The sequence below is a fragment of the Procambarus clarkii genome, chromosome 23 (assembly GCF_040958095.1).
Source record: "Procambarus clarkii isolate CNS0578487 chromosome 23, FALCON_Pclarkii_2.0, whole genome shotgun sequence".
NCBI lineage: Eukaryota > Metazoa > Arthropoda > Malacostraca > Decapoda > Cambaridae > Procambarus > Procambarus clarkii.
Genome location: NC_091172.1, coordinates 35,489,166 through 35,511,630, shown reverse-complemented (window position 1 = coordinate 35,511,630; position 22,465 = coordinate 35,489,166). Strand labels below are relative to the sequence as shown.

General features: G+C 45.1%; 1 protein-coding gene across 3 annotated transcripts in view; it reads left to right on the top strand.

Annotated features, from left to right (window-relative positions):
• Window positions 1-22,465, top strand: part of LOC123763913 (uncharacterized) — a 144,361-nt gene that overhangs the window by 57,762 nt on the left and 64,134 nt on the right. For all 3 annotated transcript variants that reach the window (XM_069330176.1, XM_069330178.1, XM_069330175.1), the window contains exons 4-6: window positions 888-1,059; window positions 17,519-17,619; window positions 19,294-19,432. In XM_069330176.1, coding sequence (XP_069186277.1) covers window positions 888-1,059; window positions 17,519-17,619; window positions 19,294-19,432 — 412 coding nt within the window. The remainder of the gene's footprint in view (window positions 1-887; window positions 1,060-17,518; window positions 17,620-19,293; window positions 19,433-22,465) is intronic.

The following is a 22,465-nucleotide window of genomic DNA, read 5'->3' as shown; positions in this document are numbered from 1 at the left end:
GAGGCGGCTGGTGATGAGTGAAGTATTGAGACGGCTGGTGATGAGTGAAGTTATGAGGTGGCTGGTGATGAGTGAAGTTATGAGGTGGCTGGTGATGAGTGAAGTTATGAGGCGGCTGGTGATGAGTGAAGTATTGAGACGGCTGGTGATGAGTGAAGTTATGAGGTGGCTGGTGATGAGTGAAGTTATGAGGTGGCTGGTGATGAGTGAAGTTATGAGGCGGCTGGTGATGAGTGAAGTATTGAGACGGCTGGTGATGAGTGAAGTTATGAGGTGGCTGGTGATGAGTGAAGTATTGAGACGGCTGGTGATGAGTGAAGTTATGAGGTGGCTGGTCTCTCAACCCGTCACCATCAACATACATAACTTCACATTTCCTCAAAGTTTTCTTTTCCAATCATAAATTTGAATGATATTATTCCTCTTTAAAATAGGTATTAATGTTTGTGTTAGAAAAGAATTAACTATCAATGCAAACTAATAAAATCCTTTTGGTGTTGTTTCAGCTGTTGTGTTCCTAATTAGTTATAATAATAATTTATTTTTATCAAATTATTTTTGGTCATTTGGAACATATGAACCTTACGCCTTTACGTCTTAAACTTACTCATTGTAATTCCCGTTCTTAAGGGGCAGAGGTGGGGGGGGGGACATTATAAATATAGGGAGCATTTGTACCCAACCAGTTGGACCAACTGGGATCGAACGCCGACCCTTGTCCGCACCTGCTCCAGATGCCTCTTGACCTCACAGTTCTGCTATATACTGGCTTACCACTTTCTCCTCATAAATTCCTTCCTCCTCCTTCCTGCTTCTTCATGTCTCCTGCCTGTCCTCCTCCTCCTCTCCGCTACCAATTCGTGACATGGCTGATGTTCCTTCGTCAGGTGGTGGAGGCGGACCCGTCGCTACTGAAGGCGAGGGACGAAGATGGCTACACGCCGCTCCATCTGGCCACCATCGCCGGCAACAGGGCCGTGGTCAAGTACCTCCTGACGAAGGGAGCCGACGTGAAGTCACTGGACAACGAGAAGCACACAGCCGTCCACTGGGCCACGGGTGAGTACTCACTCCGCACCTTCAGCCACCATGAGGTCAAGATTGGGGTGGGGGGGGGGGGGCGGGGGAGAGAGATGGGGGATAATAAATTCATGAAATATAGGATGAGGATAGAGCATGAGTGCTTTACTCATGAAGTATGAGGAAAGGCTGTCCATTTTAGATTAGTAGAGGTTGTGTTACTGTTTAGTAAGACAACCTCTGGTGAGTAAGTCAGCGTGTTGGGCTGCTGCCCTTGGTCCGGCTTTACACTCCGCTCATTAACATTTTCATCGAGTGCATTTTGGGTAGGAGCAGACTGGTCAATTTTTTTTTTGTTATTAACACATTTACGTACATCTGCATTTGTGCAGCTACCCTTGTCTATATGAAAGAGAGTACAAAGTGTGTCACAAAACTAGCTACGTGATGCTAAAACACCCATCACACTGGATAGTTAGTCATACAGAGGCATGTGAGCAGAAGTCTTCACTGGCAAACTCGGGGAGCATTATGAGGATATCATCATCAACAAGAGTGAATAAGGCAGCAGTGGTACTGAAACTCTTCATCTCGCAGGGTGGTTAATCATACAGGGCCATACAGGTCCTGGGTTCGTGTCCTGGCCGGGAAGGATTTACTGGACGCAAATCTTTAACTGTAGCCTGTTTAACTCAACAGTAAAATGGGCACTTGGTCGTAAAAACGATTCTTCGTGGGGGTCGTATTCCAGGGACCATAAGATTATGAACTTACCCGAAACGCTACGCGCACTAGTGGCTGTACAAGAATGTAAGAACTCTTGTATGTATCTCAAAAAGAAATACGTTCAGTAGCCTGCACTGGCACATTTTAAATGCATTATGAGGATATTGTCAAGAACACGAGAGTTAATAAAGTAATTGCAAAGCTCCAGGTACCTCATGCCAACGGGTCTGAATGGTCTGGTAACTGGGCATTCGGTGATGTAGTGTGCGAGATCATGTCCCAGTTCCTGCTCACAGAGGTTACACCTGGAGTGCTCAGGATTGGGAAATTCGTCACCTGTAGCCACTTGCCACAGGTAACGGCAACCCAACCTGATCCTAGCAACCACTGTGTCGCATAGTTTGGGGGACGTTTTGTGCTAGCCATAAATATAGGTTTCAGATCTGAACAAATCATAGCTTTTTATACTAGTACTTTCAGGTCGTTGGGAGTCAGTAATTTCTTTCCTATCAGACCTGAGTGTTTGGACCAATACAGTTTTGACAGTAGAGATGGGGATACCTAGATCTAATTCAACTTCATCTTTGTTACACGCTAATTTGGCTGCAATGTCTGTCTCATTATGATGAGTTATATTTATGTGTGATGGTATCCATACAAAGGAGATTCTAGACCCTTTGCTCTGTGCAGCAATTAGGTCATTTATAATTGGTAGTATGAGGTTCTTGCTGTCGATCTTCCAGAAGAAGTTTTTGATTGCTTGAAGAGTAGACTTTGAATCACAAAATATTATTCCTCCACCAATGTTTTTTAATGTACTGATAGCTAGTTGTAATGCTGCTAGTTCTGCTTGTGTGGAGGTCAGTCAGTTGTTTAACCTGACACTGCAGCGACACTGACAGTCCATGTGCAAATATTTTTCTATAAAAATCTACATGCTGCTGCAGTCCGTCCAGTAGAAGATTGGACTGAGCCGTCGGTGTAGACACAGTGCTCGTGAGATTTTAAATTTTCGATGGAGGAGGCAATTGTTTCAAGTGTGACAGCTTTGAGAAGAGCAAGATTCTCATTATCTTCCTTGGTGACGTGTGTGTATGATACATGAATGGTGGGGTACAGATAAAGGGAAATATCGGAGACAGGTAGATTGCACTTAAAAGGAAGGTTGAGTTTGATGAGATTGTAGGCATTTTTGATCAGCCATTTGTCATAAAAGGAGTGAGTTTGTATGTCGGCACCAGTCAATACCGTGTTACCAGCACTAAATAATTTGTCTCTGAGCAAAGCAGTCTTTTTTATTAATATATTAGGTACTTTTATTAATATATTAGGTACATCTGCATTTGTGCAGCTACCCTAGACTATATGAAGGGGAGTACAGGGCGTGTCAAAAAAGCTAACTACGTGATGCTAAAAAATCCCCATCACGCAGGATGGTTAGAACAAAAAACAACAATGCAGTCAAGAGCAGCAACAACATAAGACCTCTACGGTGAACACCCTTCGTGTTTCAGTTATGACCCGAGGCTGTGAACCTTCTGGTATTAATTTACCACCATATTGCCTTAAGCTCAGGTCTAAACCTCCGACACTGACCAAACATTAAAAATTAAGTACAAGAACTAGAATGTGTGTATGTATATGTAGTACGGTTAAGTTAGTTCTCGACTCACAATTGGGAATTCCAGGCCCGAAATCCGGGCGGGACAGAAGTGGTTGGGCACGTTTCTTTTTAATTAATGGCTTGGTTCACCTAGCAGGAAATATGTACCCTGGAGTAGTTGGGTTGCATCCTGGGGAGGGTCAGTAGTTTGACCTACGGCAGACGTCGATAACTATTACATATTTATTTATTTTTTTATTTAAATATATGTACCGATTGATTGAGTGCATTAAATCATCTATTTTTCACAAACCTAGAGCTATTGAACGTCCACTCACACCTCCATAACTCTAAAACTAACACTCTTCCACGACCATAACCTCCCCACCACTCCGCCACCTCCACCACTCCACCACCTCCGCCACTCCACCACCTCCACCACTCCGCCACCTCCACCACTCCACTTCCACTACTCCGTCACCTCCCGCTCACCATCACCATCATTCGAGTATTCCCAGTACCTGTTATCATCGACAGGTTACCTGATTATTGACAATCCACACAACTTAACCATGACATAATTAGGTCGAAGCGCAGGATAGGTAGACACGAGGGGGAGAGATAGTGAGAGGGGGGGGGGGAAGAAAGATATATATATATATATATATATATATATATATATATATATATATATATATATATATATATATAACTTTTTAGACACTCAACCCACCAGGGGACTCGAACACTGGCCAACAAGGTGGCAGTTGCATGCTGTATCCACTACGCTATACTTCAAAGCCATAAAGAGAGGTAGGAATTCTGGGGTATTTAACCAACCAGAAATTCCAATCCTCTCCCAGGCGATGAGATAGTGTGGGACCTCGGATGCTCTTTCATCGGTTCCTGTTATATGGGAAAACTCAGTGCCAAATGCTTAATGCACAGACTACCCTATTCCAGTAGCTGAAGTTTATAACTTTTTAGACACTCAACCCACCAGGGGACTCGAACACTGGCCAACAAGGTGGCAGTTGCATGCTGTATCCACTACGCTATACTTCAAAGCCATAAAGAGAGGTAGGAATTCTGGGGTACTGGGGTATATATATATATATATATATATATATATATATATATATATAGAGAGAGAGAGAGAGAGAGAGAGAGAGAGAGAGAGAGAGAGAGAGAGAGAGAGAGAGAGAGAGAGAGAGAGAGAGAGAGAGAGAGAGAGAGAGTGAGAGAGAGAGAGAGAGAGAGAGAGAGAGAGAGAGAGAGAGAGAGAGAGAGAGAGAGAGAGAGAGAGAGTGAGAGAGAGAGAGAGAGAGAGAGAGAGAGAGAGAGAGAGAGAGAGAGAGAGAGAGAGAGAGAGAGAGAGAGAGAGAGAGAGAGAGAGAGAGAGAGAGAGAGTATATGTAAACTTACTCCTCACCCCAATACATTAGATAATCGGATCTTGCACTAGCATGGAGGCGAGCAGAGAGGTTTGCAGACCAGTCAGGCACGAGTAGAGAGGTTTGGATTATTTGTATTTTTATAATTCTTCTTCCTATCTTTCTCCTCCACCTTGGTGACTAAAAGCTCAGAGGTTTGCCCACCGGGCGGGCGTAGTGGTGGGATGGAGGGTGGCGGGATGGAGGGTGTCTCAGACCCCATAAACCCCCAAAACACCACCTTCTCTCACCACAAAAGCCTCCAAAACATCCCGACAAGACCCACTTACTGCTTCAAGGAACAAGAATAAAAGCCTCATTGAAGGAAAAAGAATTAATTAAATTCAACTAAAAAGAAAAGATTACCCTTAAATCTCTCGGGAAAGAAAGAGGTCGCGTTCAAATTAAAATATATCTGAATAATTTCTGGTTACGTTGTAATTACCTTGGGGGTCTTGGGTGTGGTGTGGTGTATGTCCTTTGTTACTGTGTGAGTGTGTGTGTGTGTGTGTGTGTGTGTTACTCACCTAGTTGTGCTTGCTCTTGAGCTTTGGCTCTTTGGTCCCGCCTCTCAACCGTCAATCAACTGATGTACAGATTCCTGAGCCTACTGGGCTCTATCATATCTACATTTGAAACTGTGTATGGAGTCAGTCTTCACCACATCACTGCCTAATGCATTCCATCCGTTAACTACTCTGACACTGAAAAAGTTCCTTCTAACGTCCCTGTGGCTCATGTGGGTACTCAGTTTCCACCTGTGTCCCCTTGTTCGCATCCCACCAGTGTTGAATAGTTTAGCCTTGTTTACCCGGTCGATTCCCCTGAGGATTTTGTAGGTTGTGATCATGTTTCCCCTTACTCTTTTGTCTTCCAATCTCGTAAGGTGCATTTCTCGCAGTCTTTCCTCGTAACTCACACCTCTTAGTTCTGGGACCAGTCTAGTGGCATACCTCTGAACTTTTTCCAGCTTCGTCTTGTGCTTGACAAGGTGCGGGCTCCATGCTGGGGCTGCATACTCCAGGATTGGTCTTACGTATGTGGTGTACAAGATTCTAAACGATTCCTTACACAGGTTCCTGAAGGCTGTTCTGATGTTAGCCAGCCTCGCATATGCCGCAGACGTTATTCTTTTTATGTGGGCTTCAGGAGACAGGTTTGGTGTGATATCAATTCCTAGATCTTTCTCTCTTTCCGTTTCATTAAGTACTTCATCTCCTATTCTGTATCTTATGTCTGGCCTCATGTTTCCACCGCCTAGTTTCATTACTTTGCATTTATGCGGGTTAAACTTTAGCAGCCATTTGTTGGACCATTCATTCAGCCTGTCCAGGTCATCTTGTAGGTCATCTACTATCATCCTCTGTTTCAATCCTTCTCATAATTTTTGCATCATCGGCAAACATTGAGAGAAACTATTCTATACCCTCTGGGAGATCATTTACATATACCAGAAACAGTATAGGTCCAAGGACTGACCCCTGCGGGACTCCACTTGTGACGTCTCGCCAATCTGAGACCTCACCCCTCACACTGACTCGTTGTCTCCTGTTGCTTAGGTACTTAGGTTACTTCTGTTACTTAGGTATGTGTGTGTGTGTGTGTGTGTGTGTGTGTGTGTGTGTGTGTGTGTGTGTGTCTGCAGAATCGACATCTCTAATGAACAAATCCACAAGGGCCTTGATAAAGATTCGACCCTATTTGTTGGATGTTCCCAGACACGCTCTAGTCCACTGTACCACAACATGGTCAAAGAATTCCCACCTGAAGCCACGAGGATCCCGAGGCTTCCACTGAAGCCCACACGAGGTGTCACCCCCCCCCCCCCCCCCCCACACACACTCTGGCTCTGACGCCCGCTCCTTCAATACACATAGTGAGCATATTAACGTGACTTTAACAATACATTGCCTTATTAAAGACTCACATTAACGTGATTCTTTTAACCTTGTGGTGGTGCAGGCGACTAGAACACGACTGGGAACACCCAGCGCATGGGTTCGAACCCTTATCAAGGCTCCAATGAATTTGTTCAATAATAATTATATAAAAAACTTCATTATTATTGTAATAATTTACAATATAAATTCATGAGGTAAGCACAAACTGGTGTAAATATAAGCCCAGTAGTAAAACACACATCTACACTTTGTCTTACTGCCTCCAGTAATTGGAGTTGAATTATGGACGTTTAATGACTAATTACAGATTTGTGTAATTTGTGCTGACGACGCCAGAGCACGCCACTGGTCTCGTGGTGTATGGCTGGGGTGTATAACCTGGCCGCGGACCTTGTGTAGTGTATAACCTGGCTGTATAGTGTATGGCATGGATGGCCAGTGTATAATGTGGATGTATAGTGTATAACATGGATGTATAGTGTATAACATGGGTGTATAGTGTATAACATGGTTGTATAGTGTATGACATGGATGTATAGTGTATAACATGGATGTATACTGTATAACGTTGGTGTATAGTGTATGACATGGATGTATATTGAGTGTTTAATATGTAGATGGGATATACAGACACTGGGACACCTGTAGATGGGATATACTGACACTGGGACACCTGTAGATGGGATATACTGACACTGAGACACCTGTAGATGGGATATACTGACACTGAGACACCTGTAGATGGGATATACTGACACTGAGACACCTGTAGATGGGATATACTGACACTGAGACACCTGTAGATGGGATATACTGACACTGGGACACCTGTAGATGGGATATACTGACACAGAGACACCTGTAGATGGGATATACTGACACTGAGACACCTGTAGATGGGATATACTGACACTGAGACACCTGTAGATGGGATATACTGACACTGAGACACCTGTAGATGGGATATACTGACACTGGGACACCTGTAGATGGGATATACTGACACCGAGACACCTGTAGATGGGATATACTGACACTGAGACACCTGTAGATGGGATATACTGACACTGAGACACCTGTAGATGGGATATACTGACACTGAGACACCTGTAGATGGGATATACTGACACTGAGACACCTGTAGATGGGATATACTGACACTGAGACACCTGTAGATGGGATATACTGACACTGAGACACCTGTAGATGGGATATACTGACACCGAGACACCTGTAGATGGGATATACTGACACTGGGACACCTGTAGATGGGATATACTGACACCGAGACACCTGTAGATGGGATATACTGACACTGGGACACCTGTAGATGGGATATACTGATCACCAAGGATGATAAAAGAAGCAGCACAGACACTCAGCATACCTCTAACACTAATCTTAGATGAGTCACTTACACAGGGGAAATTGCCCAGCTGCTGAAAGAAGGCAAATGTGGTGCCAATCTACATGAACGGATATAGAGAAGATTTACTTAACTACAGACTAGTGTCGCTCACAAGCATCCCTTGCAAAGTTCTTGAACTTATTATAAGGTTAAAACTAGTTGCACACTTAGAAAGAATTAGGTTTGTAAGTAAACAACAACAACAACATGGCTTTAGAGAAGGGAAATCCTGCCTGACGAACTTCCTGGAGTTTTATGGGAAGGTAACGAAAATAGGTAACAGAGAAGGCTGGGAACGTTTTTAATTCAGTACCTCACAGGAGGTTACTACAGGAACAACGACAGGTAGGCGGGAGTAAGTGTAAACCCACTAACAATCGTAAGGAACTACCTGACAGACAGGTGTCAGAGAGTGACAGTGAGGGACGAGGAGTGGGACTGACGTAGAGTAACAAGCGGGGTGCCTCAAGGATCACTCCTGGGTCCCATACTATTCCTCATATATGTTAATAACTTAACTGCAGGAGTTGAGTCTTATAAATCGATGATTGCAAATGATGCGAAAATAATGAGGAAGGTTGAGACAGATGAGGATTGTAAGATTCTCCAGGATGATTTGAATACGCTGCACAGCTGGTCCGAGAAATGGCTGCTAAACTTCAATACCAGCAAGTGTAAGGTGATGGAAATGGGATCAGGAGCCAGGATTCCGAAAGGAAAATATACGATGAAGGGAAACTACCTCCCTATAACGTCTAGAGAAAAAGACCTGGGAGTGGACATAACACCAAACCTAAGTCCAGTTGATCAGTTAGTAAATGACTAAATCGTCGTCGTCCCTTCACTTTCTAGTGTGTGGTCTGGTCATCAATAAATGACTAACTCCATATAAATAAAATAACGTCAGCCGGATACTCTACTCTGACAAAAGTCAGAACATCCTTCAGAAACTTGAATAAGGAGACTTTTAGATCACTGTATACCGCGTATGTGAGGCCAGTCTTAGTGTATGCCGCTCCATCGTGGACCATCCATCTTAAAAAACACATAAGTAAGCTCGAAAAAAGTGCAGAAGTTTGCAAGGAGACTTGTCCCAGAGCTGCGAGGAATGAGGTACGAAGACAGACTGAAGGAACTAAACCTGACGACATTAGAAAGGAGGAGGGACAGGGAGTACATGATATAGACGTATAAAATATAAAAGACATATACTGAGAAAAAACTGAGAATAAATATATAAAAATACGTATAAAATTAATAAATATAAAATTTTCCATCCTTGACACGGTGGAAAAATAGGAAATGTTTCCAACGAATATCTAAAGAACAAGAGGCCACGGATGGACGCTTGAGACTCAGATGTGTCATAGAGATGTTAGAAAGTTTTATATTAACGTAAGTGTAAGGGTAGTCAGTAAATGGAATGACTTTAAAGAGCAGGTTGTAGAGGTAAACTCAGTTCACAACATTAAAAGCAGGTCTGATAGCAACATGGGGCAGGAGTCATTGTGTTAGACAACCGGTAGCTAGAAAAGAGGGTCCAAGAGCTCGATGCTGCAGGCACAAATAGGTGAGTACACACACACACACATCTATATAAAAGTGAATGTCTGTTCGAGGCTGAAGGCCAGACGCTTGGGGCTAGCCTCAACAAAACCTTGCCGGGTGACTGGTGGGTGTTTGGGGATGATCATAGACAGGATAGGGTCGACCCCACATGCCCTGCCTTTGCATGAAATGGCAAATGATACCAATTTTTGTACCCGAATACCTGCTTTAACACAAATAATGATCATAACCGTTAACATTATTTAGGACATATGACATGTCAAAGAGCGAGGGAATATGACCTGACGACGCCAGCAACTGAGACATCCTCCACCTTGGTTATATTTGGTCACAATGGAGAACAAACAGGAAAACATTGACAGTGGTAACACTGCTCATATTGTGAGAGAAAACACAAACATTGAAACATTGGCAACAATGTGCTTGTTCATTACGTATATCACTGACAGCGATATCCATATACTCTTTACCCTTTGTGCGAGGAGGAGGAGGAAGAGGCGGAGGGAAGCAGGAGGAAGAGGAGCAGGTGGAATAGGAAGGAGAGGAGGAGAAAGAGAAGCACGGTGGGTGGGAGGGGAGAGTTATCGGCAGCAGCGCCTTTGTTTACATGGTCCATCAGGTGAGGCCAGGAACCATTAGTGAGGCGCAGCAACAAGGACAGGATGTTTGTGTGGCCCCGCTGGCCAAGTGAGGCAGGCACGGAGGCTGGGGGAGAGGCAGGAAGAGGAAGTGAAACAGGAGAGTGATAAGTACAGGAAGAAAAGAAAGTAAGAGAGAGAGAGAGAGAGAGAGAGAGAGAGAGAGAGAGAGAGAGAGAGAGAGAGAGAGAGAGAGGGGGGGGGGAAGCAATGAGGATGAGAAAACAGACATATACTGAAAAAAACAATGAATAAATATATAAATAAATTAATTTATTAAACACACACCCACACCGTGTGAGGGGAGGCCCCCTCACACGCGAAGGGGACTCGCGGCTGAGTGGATAGCGCTCGGGGGTCGTAGTCCTAATAACCCGGGTTTGAATTCCCGCTGGAGGCGGAAACAAATGGGCAAAGTTTCTTTCACCCTGATGCACCCGTCCACCTAGCAGTAAATAGGTACCTGGGAATCAGACAGCTGCTACGGGCTGTTTCCTAGAGATGTGTGTGTGCGTGTGTGTGTTAGAGAGAAATGTATGCAGTAGATATAATAGAAGAAAAAATAGATTGGTTAGAAAGGCGAAGTCCAAGAGCTTATAGCTCGATTCTGCAGACATAAATAGTAAATACACACACACTCACACCAACAAGATAAAGTCCACTATAACATTCCTCTTTTCCCTGCTTTGTTATTAATGCTTTGAGTCGTTAGTGGGAGTAGCAGTTGGCACTTTGTGAGCGTGAGCGGCGCCACCACACACCCGCACCAAGTACACCGAGACACGACACACCTGTAAAGTCACGCCATATACATCTATAAACACACCCGCTGGAGAGTTTCTCGTCTTGTTAACTTACTTCATAACAAAGAAATTTGGCGCGAAATGAGCAAAAGGTAAGTATTGATTTATTTACTTTAATTGAATTTAGTATGAAGCTTTTCGTTGTAAATATGTTTACTGAAAATCAATGTTATGCTGGAATGTACAAAATGGTTTGTACTGTGAGAGGATGATCCATCACGCCTGTGTTAGACAGACTGTGAAGTAACTGGCGGTTCTCACAAGATTCATTGTTGGATTCATTCATTGGATTCATTTCCCTCTCTTGATTGTACCTTTCCCACAATGTATATATTGCGGACTATGTCTTTCTCTCTCTCTTTTTTTAATTATGTCTAGCGTTCATAAGGGTTGTCAATTGACGTACCTGGTGAAACTGCAAGCAAGAGCTGTTATCCTACCTCAGTTTATCTGAAGCCTGCTCCTAGAGACTCATTTATTTCATGAGAATGTAATACTTTGAAACTGTCACATAGGGAATATTGTTAACGAATTATCATATAAGGAACCTGATAAAACTGCAAGACAAGGCTGAAATCCTTTCTCAGCTCAGTTGAAACCTGTTCTTAGAGACCCATTTATTTCATGAGCCTATTATATGGCTCATTAATTTAACAATAAAATTCATATTCTCTCACTCTCTCTCTTACACGCACAAGGGGTCACAGGTAGAAACTGAGTACCGAAATGAGCCACAGAGACATTAGAAAAAACTTTTTCAGTGTCAGAGCAGTTAATAATAAATGGAATGCACTAGGCAGTGATGTGGTGGAGGCTGACTCCATACAGTTTCAAATGTAGGTATGATAGAGCCCAGTAGGCTCAGGAATCTGTACATCAATTGATTGACAGTTGAGAGGCGGGACCAAAGAGCCAGAGCTCAACCCCCGCAAGCACAACTAGTTGAGTACAAGTAGGTGAGTAGAGAGGGGCTCTAATATTAAGCATGCATGGCTCCGTGGAGAGCCTGGACCCTGAGCCCCACACAGAAGCCCGCCAGCGGCCGTCTCCATGACCACAGGACAACACACCAAGTGAACCATCAATACTCTATTTCCCATCACCGCCCCCCCCCGACCCCCACCCTCCCACACTCTTAACATTATTGATCCCTTTCCTGCTCCTTCACTCACAGTACTGCTGAACTCACCTACATGACATTGCTGGCCGATCTTCAGCTCTTGGGCCTCGGCGGATGTGTGCATATTCATTTAGGTGTGCTCACTAAGAACAAGGTTCAGCATCAGTTCTCAAGCTTCACCTTTCTGTTATCAATTGCTCAATACAGTGACTTTTCACTTGTTTTACTTATCATATTTACGTTGAAAACTGTGTATTGAATTGGCCTCGACACCTTCCTAGTCTGTTTAAGTTATTTACGACTTGTAAACCGAAGAACCTCCTGCTGATCTTTGTGACTCATTTGTGAATTTAGTTTCCATTTATGTCAACTCGTTCTACTATTCCTTTTTTTAAACACAGTTTCGTCTTGAATTGATCCCCTCGTCCTCCCCACCAACTCACACTTCCGTCCCCTCGTCCTCCCGACCATTCCCCACTCTCTCGTCCGATGCCTTCCCAAATGGTCTGATGTTCCCATCAGAAAATTGGGAACATCAAGTGATCTGATGTTCCTATCACTGAAATATAAGGAAAAACACTTAAAAATGAAATGAAAATACGAAAAAATATAACAAATAAACGATTCTCACGAAATGAATGGTATGGTAAACAACACAGCTCAATTCCAATTCGCAATTCAAAATAATTAAATCAAAATGAAAATAAATAAAAATCTATGAAAATTCAATTTATCAATGCAATCAGAAACATTGAAATGGAATTGTAACATATTTAGTATAGCATGTGTGTTGCTCTTACATGCAACAGATGGCGCTGTTTTTCAAGAAAAGCATAGTTTTACCTGTCACAGGTGTGGCATCTATACTTATACTTACGAAATGAACTATATGGTAAACAACACAGCTCAATTCCAACACAATGTCACACAAAGTATTTCACTAAAAAATAAAATAAATCGAAATCTATGAAAATAAAATTTATCAATGCAATCGGAAACATTGAAATGGAATTCGTGACATATTTAGTATAGCGTGCATGTTGCCATTATGTGCAACAGATGACACAGTTTTTCAAAAACGCATATTTTTACCTGTCACAGGGGTGGCATCTATATAGTAGGTATAAAAAAAGACGCGCCTATTCGAATGCAACGTTGTGTCAAAATTTCAAAGCAATTGGTGAAGAGCTTTGGGAGATTACAGCGTGTGTTGCCCCTTACATTCAACAGATGGCGCTGTTTTTCAAAAAAAGCATGTTTTCCTGTCATAGTTGAGGCATGTATATAGTAGATATATAAAAAAACGCGCCTATGCGAATGCAACGTTGTGTCAAAAATTCAAAGCAATCGGTAAAGAGGTTTCAAGATTTCCCTCACATGAAAAACACAGTTTTTCAGAAAAAGCATGTTTTTTTAATACCGTCACAGACGTGACATCCATATAGTATGTATATAAAAACCTTCTCGGATGCGAATGGAACGTTGTATGAAAATTTCAAAGCAATCGGTGAAGAACTTTCAGAGATTAGCGATTTTGAACAAACGAACATTTACATTTTTATTTATATAGATTTGTTTTGTTTCTTAGGTAGGGGATTCCATGCCGGGGAAGTATACTCAAAAATGTATCTCATATAACATGTATATAACGCTTAACGTCTTTCGTACTAGTTTGCTAAGTCTATCCTAACCTGCTTCTCTAGTTTCTATACAATTCGCTTGTGAGGAACAGTGTCAAAAGCTTTCTGACAATCCAGGATAGTGAAGTCTATCCCGCGCTCTCTCCTGTTTAATTGTTGACACGTCGTAGAACGAATAAGTTAGTCAAGCTGGATTTTCCTTTAATGAATCCATACTGTTGCATGGAGACGACATTCTTGTGTTCTGTTTTAAAAATTCCTCTTTCTGGTCACTCTCAAATATCTCACATGAGGTCCTTGTTACTGATATCAGTTTGTGGGTAAATACTTCCCGTCTTCAGGTGTATATATAGGCACCACGTTAGCTGTGTTAAAGATAACAGGTATAGCACCCCCAGTTCCTGTGAGGAGATCAATACTATACCAAAAGGTCACCCAATTCTACAGGAGCCTCTAGAAATCATGATGAGTTCTTGATTGGGTCTGTAGTTGTCACCACATCCGGCTCCACAAGTTGGTCCTTCACCACATCCGGCTTCCCGAGTTGGTCCTTCACCACATCCGGCTTTCCGAGTTGGTCCTTCACCACATCCGGCTCCACAAGTTGGCTCTTCACCACATCCGGCTCCACAAGTTGGTCCTTCACCACATCCGGCTCCACAAGTTGGTCCTTCACCACATCCGGCTCCACAAGTTGGTCCTTCACCACATCCGGCTCCACAAGTTGGTCCTTCACCACATCCGGCTCCACAAGTTGGTCCTTCACCACATCCGGCTCCACAAGTTGGTCCTTCACCACATCCGGCTCCACATGTTGGTCCTTCACCACATCCGGCTCCACATGTTGGTCCTTCACCACATCCGGCTCCACAAGTTGGTCCTTCACCACATCCGGCTCCACAAGTTGGTCCTTCACCACATCCGGCTCCACAAGTTGGTCCTTCACCACATCCGGCTCCACAAGTTGGTCCTTCACCACATCCGGCTCCACATGTTGGTCCTTCACCACATCCGGCTCCACAAGTTGGTCCTTCACCACATCCGGCTCCACAAGTTGGTCCTTCACCACATCCGGCTCCACAAGTTGGTCCTTCACCACATCCGGCTCCACAAGTTGGTCCTTCACCACATCCGGCTCCACAAGTTGGTCCTTCACCACATCCGGCTCCACAAGTTGGTCCTTCACCACATCCGGCTCCACATGTTGGTCCTTCACCACATCCGGCTCCACAAGTTGGTCCTTCACCACATCCGGCTCCACAAGTTGGTCCTTCACCACATCCGGCTCCACAAGTTGGTCCTTCACCACATCCGGCTCCACATGTTGGTCCTTCACCACATCCGGCTCCACAAGTTGGTCCTTCACCACATCCGGCTCCACAAGTTGGTCCTTCACCACATCCGGCTCCACAAGTTGGTCCTTCACCACATCCGGCTCCACAAGTTGGTCCTTCACCACATCCGGCTCCACAAGTTGGTCCTTCACCACATCCGGCTCCACATGTTGGTCCTTCACCACATCCGGCTCCACATGTTGGTCCTTCACCACATCCGGCTCCACATGTTGGTCCTTAATTTTTGTGGAGTCACTTTGACTTCGGGCAGTGTGTCTTCTGATACTGTCTGTTATCTTAGAAGCTCGGGACAGGTCTGCTTCCAGGGTGATATTGTCCACATAGCTTTTAATGCGCGCTTTACACACCTTATCGTTCTCTGTGTGACACTCTTATGTAGTCTGATCACATGCCCAGTTATTTATTTATTTTATTTTTATTTATTTATGCAAGAGTTCTTACATTGTTGTACAGCCACCAGCACGCGTAGCATTTCAGGTCCTTAATCCTATGTTCCCTGGAATACGACCCGCCAAATCGTTTAACAAGCATGTACCCATTTTACTGTTGGGTGAACAGAGGCTACAGTTAAGGGTTGGCGTCCAGTAAATCCTCCCCGGCCAGGATAAGAACCCAGGACAAAGCGCTTGCGAAACGCCAGGCGAGCGTCTTTCCACTACACCACGGGGACTGATGATTTACTAACATCTTCCTCTTAATGTGGATATATAGTGTAGTTTAGACTGATCCTTGGCCTTGAGGTGCTTCATGTTTTTCATGGTACTCTGCTGTCTACGACATCTTGTGTCTTGTGTGTACATGTTGTGGTTCAGCGGTGTTCTGTGCTCTCCGTGGACCGCCTCCCCACGCGTCCTTGCTTTCACTTTCCTACCTCCAACCATTGACTGCCAAACTATGAAAATTTTATCTTCTGGATTCTCGATCATTTACGTGCGTTATAATTCTACTTTTAACTTCCTTGCATTGTCATGTGTGTCTCGCACTGTGTGAAGATCATGTGTAGTCTTCCTGGCTCGTCTTTCCTTCTTCTCTGTGTTGTCTTCCTAGCCTGGTGCGTTAACAGGTTGTTTTCCTAGCCTGGTGCGTTAACAGGTTGTCTTCCTAGCCTGGTGCGTTAACAGGTTGTCTTCCTAGCCTGGTGCGTTAACAGGTTGTCTTCCTAGCCTGGTGCGTTAACATGTTGTCTTCCTAGCCTGGTGTGTTAACAGGTTGTCTTCCTAGCCTGGTGTGTTAACAGGTTGTCTTCCTAGCCTGGTGCGTTAACAGGTTCCTCTCTGCTACGTGTACCACCTTCACTCTCCATGTCTCTCTCCTTCCTCTTGGGGTCCACTCAGCCCCAGTCAATTTGTCCATGATTGATGTCTGCCATTAGTGACAATTTAGCAAACTTTGTTTTGCACATCATGTGTGGGAGTAGTTCCTGGCAGTGCTGCCGGCCTGCAGTGCTGCCGGCCTGCAGTGCTGTGTTCCCAGTCACTTATGAAGAGTTTCCTTGTTATCACGTTCCTATTAATGTTGTCATCACGCTCTTGTAAATGTGTTTGATCACGTTCCTCATCATGTTGCAAACGTTCCCAATAACTATTTACATAATCAGTCAATGTTTAAAAATAGTCCGGGGGCCAGAACCCCCTCCTCCTTCACCCCCGCGGGGCCAGCACCTGGCCAGCAGTGCTCGCTGCTCTTCTCTGAACCACAGTTCGATAACCGATGTGGCACTGCTTTTAGACGTTTGCGTTGTGAGTAAAATCCATCCTGCAAGTTTGTACAAGCTGCCCACGACTTCGTCTCACACATAATGCACCACAATCCTCACGCTATCGATCACTACGTCAGAATTCTGGTGCTTTAGTGAAATTAAAAATACCGCAATATTTACTCTTTCTCAGACTAATGAGCTAATGAGGGTCGTATATGGATCAGGAGGTTGCCTCAGATCATTCGCTTCTGGTCAGGGAAAAACCACTTCATATATGACGTTTGTAAACTTGTGAGATTATATATTCCTAAATGGAGCCCTGTTGCTTATGCATCGTTAAACGCCTAGAAAGAGATGTTGTTGTCTTGCCTATATACTGGGTTTTTTGGAGCTTACAGTCCCCAAGAGGGCATTTGAAGGCATAGACGACGTTGGTCTCTTTTAAAGCGTTCTGCTTTGTGTCTGGAGAGTTATATATAATATACCAATATCACATATCATTTATAAAACAACATAGTTCGTACGAGGTTCATGAATAAATTACACGCTTGATAAAATACACATACAACCATACAGCCGTATGACCCTGTGCTCCACCCACAGTGTGTGGCGAGGTTGACATCCTCGACCTCCTGATCGACGCCGGAGGAGACCCCAGCACCCCTGACATCCACGGAGCCTACCCCCTTCACTACGCTGCCCAGGTGAGTTACTGCCCCCCTCTACCTGCTGCCCAGGTGAGTTACTGCCCCGCTGCCCAGGTGAGTTACTGCCCCGCTGCCCAGGTGAGTTACTGCCCCGCTGCCCAGGTGAGTTACTGTCCCTCTACCCTGCTGCCCAGGTGAGTTACTGCCTCTCTACCCTGCTGCCCAGGTGAGTTACTGCCCCTCTACCCTGCTGCCCAGGTGAGTTACTGCCCCGCTGCCCAGGTGAGTTACTGCCCCGCTGCCCAGGTGAGTTACTGTCCCTCTACCCTGCTGCCCAGGTGAGTTACTGCCTCTCTACCCTGCTGTCCAGGTGAGCTACTGCCCCTCTACCCTGCTGCCCAGGTGAGTTACTGCCCCTCTACCCTGCTGCCCAGGTGAGTTACTGCCCCGCTGCCCAGGTGAGTTACTGCCCCTCTACCCTGCTGCCCAGGTGAGTTACTGCCTCTCTACCCTGCTGCCCAGGTGAGTTTCTGTCCCTCTACCTGCTACCCAGGTGAGTTACTGCCCCTCTACCTGCTGCCCAGGTGAGTTACTGCCTCTCTACCCTGCTGCCCAGGTGAGTTACTGCCCCTCTACCCTGCTGCCCAGGTGAGTTACTGCCCCTCTACCCTGCTGCCCAGGTGAGTTACTGCCCCTCTACCCTGCTGCCCAGGTGAGTTACTGCCCCCTCTACCCTGCTGCCCAGGTGAGTTACTGCCCCTCTACCCTGCTGCCCAGGTGAGTTACTGCCCCTCTACCCTGCTGCCCAGGTGAGTTACTGCCTCCTCTACCCTGCTGCCCAGGTGAGTTACTGCCCCCTGCAGTGTGCTGCTCAAGTTAACCAATCCTCTTAGAATGGTCGGTAGAATGACGGCCTTGCTTCTTGTAGGGTAGTTTGATCCCCGAAGGTCCAAGTGATTGTGCACCGTTTCTTCACTATCCTCATATCCCAGCTCCTGGTCCTCATATCCCAGCTCCTGTTCCTCATATCTCAGCTCCTGGTCCTCATATCCCAGCTCCTGGTCCTCATATCCCAGCTCCTGGTCCTCATATCCCAGCTCCTGGTCCTCATATCCCAGCTCCTGGTCCTCATATCCCAGCTCCTGGTCCTCATATCCCAGCTCCTGGTCCTCATATCCCAGCTCCTGGTCCTCATATCCCAGCTCCTGGTCATCATATCCCAGCTCCTGGTCCTCATATCCCAGCTCCTGGTCCTCATATCCCAGCTCCTGGTTCTCATATCCCAGCTTTTGGTCCTCATATCCCAGCTCCTGGTTCTCATATCCTTTAGCGCTTTATTCTCATAATTACCTCACTTATAGAGAGAACGCAGCCCGACCCCTGTCCTGTAACCCCCCCTCTACAATAATGAGGTATGTACTCCTTCTGACCTATGCCAGGCTATAATGGGCCTATCTTTTGCTAAATTAGACCTAGATAATATTAGGCTGGGTTTTGATTATCCTATGGACCCACCGTCATATTGATAATACTTTAGTATCTTTTTATAGTCACTTGTTAATTCTTTTGGTAGGAACTATTTTGTTAATAAAAACTTAAGTATCAGAAGGATAATTCAGTGCAATGTTTACATATAGGTTTAAGCACAAAGGTGAGGCTGGTATGACTCCATTTCCCTAGTGAGGTGCACTTATGAGTCCATTTCTGCCGGTCCGTGGCGTGCGCCCGCAGATGTGTGGCCCCAACAGTGAGATGGGCAACGACGTGCGGGTGGGGCTGATGGTCCTCCGCAAGCTGCTTCAGCGAGGCGTCGACGTCTCCGTCACCGACCACGACGGACGCCAGCCGCTCCTCTGGGCCGCCAGCGCCGGTAGGACACTAACCTGGGACGTCCCTGGCATAAATAGGGGTGCCAATGGGGTTTTTAAAAAGGGTTAATTTAGGATGCTTGCTTGGACTAGGGACTAACATATTGACACCTCCCGCTTCTCTTATTTCTAAGACGTAAAGGGTCACGGGGACGCTCTAGTACGCTTTTTGGATTGTTCTGTGGTCACATATCGTGGTATACAAGGTTCTGAGGGATTCTTTACACAGGTTTCTGAAGGCAGTTCTGACGTTAACCAGCCTCCCATATGCCGCCGATGTTATTCTTTTTATGTGGGCTTCAGGAGACAGGTTTGGTGTGATATCAACTCCTAGATCTTTTTCTCTGTCCGTTTTGTGAAGGACTTCCTCTCCCATTCTGTATCCTGTACCTGGCCACCTCTCTCCTCCGCCTATTTTCATTACCTTACATTTACATACGCTGAACATTATTAGCCATTTGTTGGACCATTCCTTCAGTTTGTCTAGGTCACCTTGTAGCCTTATACTATCTTCCTCTGTCTTGATCCTCCTTATAATTTTTGCATCATCAGCCAACATTGAGAGGAACGAGTCTATTCCCTCTGGGAGATCATTTACATATATCAGAAATAGTATAGGTCCAAGGACTGACCCCTCTGGAACTCCACTTGTGACGTCTCGCCACTCTAAGATCTCACCCTTCACAGTGACTCACTATCTTTTGTTGCTTAGGTACTCTCTTATCCAATGGAGTACCTTCCCTTTCACTCCTGCCTGCATCTCCAGCTTGTGCACTAGTATCTTATGTGATACTGTGTCAAAGGCTTTCTAGCAATCCAAAAAATGAAGTCTGCCCACCCCTCTCTTTCTTGCCTGATTTTTGTTGCCTGGTCGTAGAATTCAGTTAATCATCTGAGGTATGATTTGCAATCCCTAAACCCATGCTAATGTTGTGTTACAAAGTTCTTGTGTACCAGATGTTCCACTAGCTTTTTTTGCACAATCTTCTCCATCATCTTGCATGCAATGCAAGTTAGGGACACTAGCCTGTAGTTCAGTGCCTCCTGTCTTTTCCCCTTCTAGTATATCGGGACTTCATTAGCCGTCTTCCAAATTTTTGGTAGTTCACCTGTTACCAGTGATTTGTTATACACTGTGGAGAGTGGCAGACACAGTGCTTCTGCTCCTACCTTTAGTATCCATGGTGAGAGTCCATCCAGGCCTATAGCCTTTGTCACAACCAAGTCTAGCAACTGTTTCCTCACCTCCCCACTGGTGATCACAAACTCCTCTAGTGGTGCCTGGCTAGTTGTTCCCTCTCTTATCTCTGGACCTTCTCCTTGCTCTAATGTGAGTGGTGCCACCACTGGTGGTGCCATACTTAATATGGCTCTACTGAACTTCAAAGAATAACAGAAGTAGAACGAAGAATAACAATCACAGTTTTCATTAAAATAATATTAATATTGACGACACAATATATAATAAATCATAATAATTCATAACATTGGGGGACAGGTAGACTTCATATACACGCTAGGATTATATCGAGGTCGCCCAAATGTGGAACTACCAACTCACCCCACGAGGCAACCCCACAACAGCTGGGTATCTCCCGGGTACTTGTTTACTGCGAGGTGGACAGATGCACTTGGTGACAGGAAACGCACCCAACCATTTCTGTCCCGGGATTCACACCCGGGATCCCGACTGTGAGTGGTGCATAGTGCACCTGTCTCGTGCTAACTGGTGCATGGAGACCTTTAAGCTCCAGTCTGAACGAATATGGTCATGACGTCATGAGAATATGGTCATGACGTCATGAGAATATAGTCATGACGTCATGAGAATTGAAGCAATGAATGGTGACGTCACTGGCCGGACCCGTGCCTCTGGCCCTGGTCTTGGCGGCACTTACTCCCCCGCTGGTGACCTTATTCTATACATGTTCAACAAAATCCATTCACATTTTGCGTCGCAGGAAGTGTATTCACCTAGATGTGCTTACGGGGGTTGCGCTCTGGCTCCTTGGTCCCGCCTCTTAACTGTCAATAAATCAAGTTTTTTCACACACACACAGGAAGCAGCTCCGTAACAGTTCTCTATCTCCCAGGTACCTGTTTACTGCTAGGTAACAGGAGAATCAGGGTGAAAGAAACTCTGCCCATTTTTTTTATCGCCAGTGCCGGGAATCGAACCCGGGCCACAGGATTACGTGCCAGCATACTATCCACACAGCCACCGGCGCCCCACAAGATCCCCGTGTGTGTATGTGTATACTTACCTAATTGTGCTTGCAGGGGTTGAGCTCTGGCTCTTTGGTCTCGCCTCTCAATTGTCAATCAACTAATGTACAGGTTCCTGAGCCTGTTGGGCTCTAGTATATGTACACTTGAAGCTGTGTATGGAGTCAGCCTCCACCACATCACTTCCTAATGCATTCCATTTGTCTACTACTCTCACTCTGAAAAAATTCTTTCTAACGTCTCTATGGCTCATTTGGGCACTCAATTTCCACCTGTGTCCCCTAGTGCGTGTGCCCCTTGTGGTAAATACCCTGTCTCTATCTACCCTATCAATTCCTCTGAGAATCTTGTATGTGGGTGATCATGTCCCCCTCTAACTCTTCTGTTTCCCAGTGACGTGAGGTTTAATTCCCGTAGTCTCTCGTCGTAGTTCATACCCCTCAGCTCGGGTAATAGCCTGGTGGAAAACTTTTGAACCTTTTCCAGTTTAGTCTTATGCTTGATTAGATATGGACTCCATGCTGGAGCCGCATGCTTCGGAATTGGTCTGACATATGTGGTATACAAAGTTCTGAAAGATTCCTTTCATAAGTTTCTAAAGGTCGTTCTTATGTTAGCCAACTTGGCATATGCCGCTGATGTTATCCTCTTGATATGAGCTTCAGGGGATAGGACTTGTGTGATATCAACCCCCAGGTCTTTCTCTCTGACTCTTGAAGTATTTCATCTTCCAAATGATACCTTGTACCTGGTCTTCTGCTACCTACACCTATCTTCATTACATTGCATTTGCTTGGGTTAAACTCTAA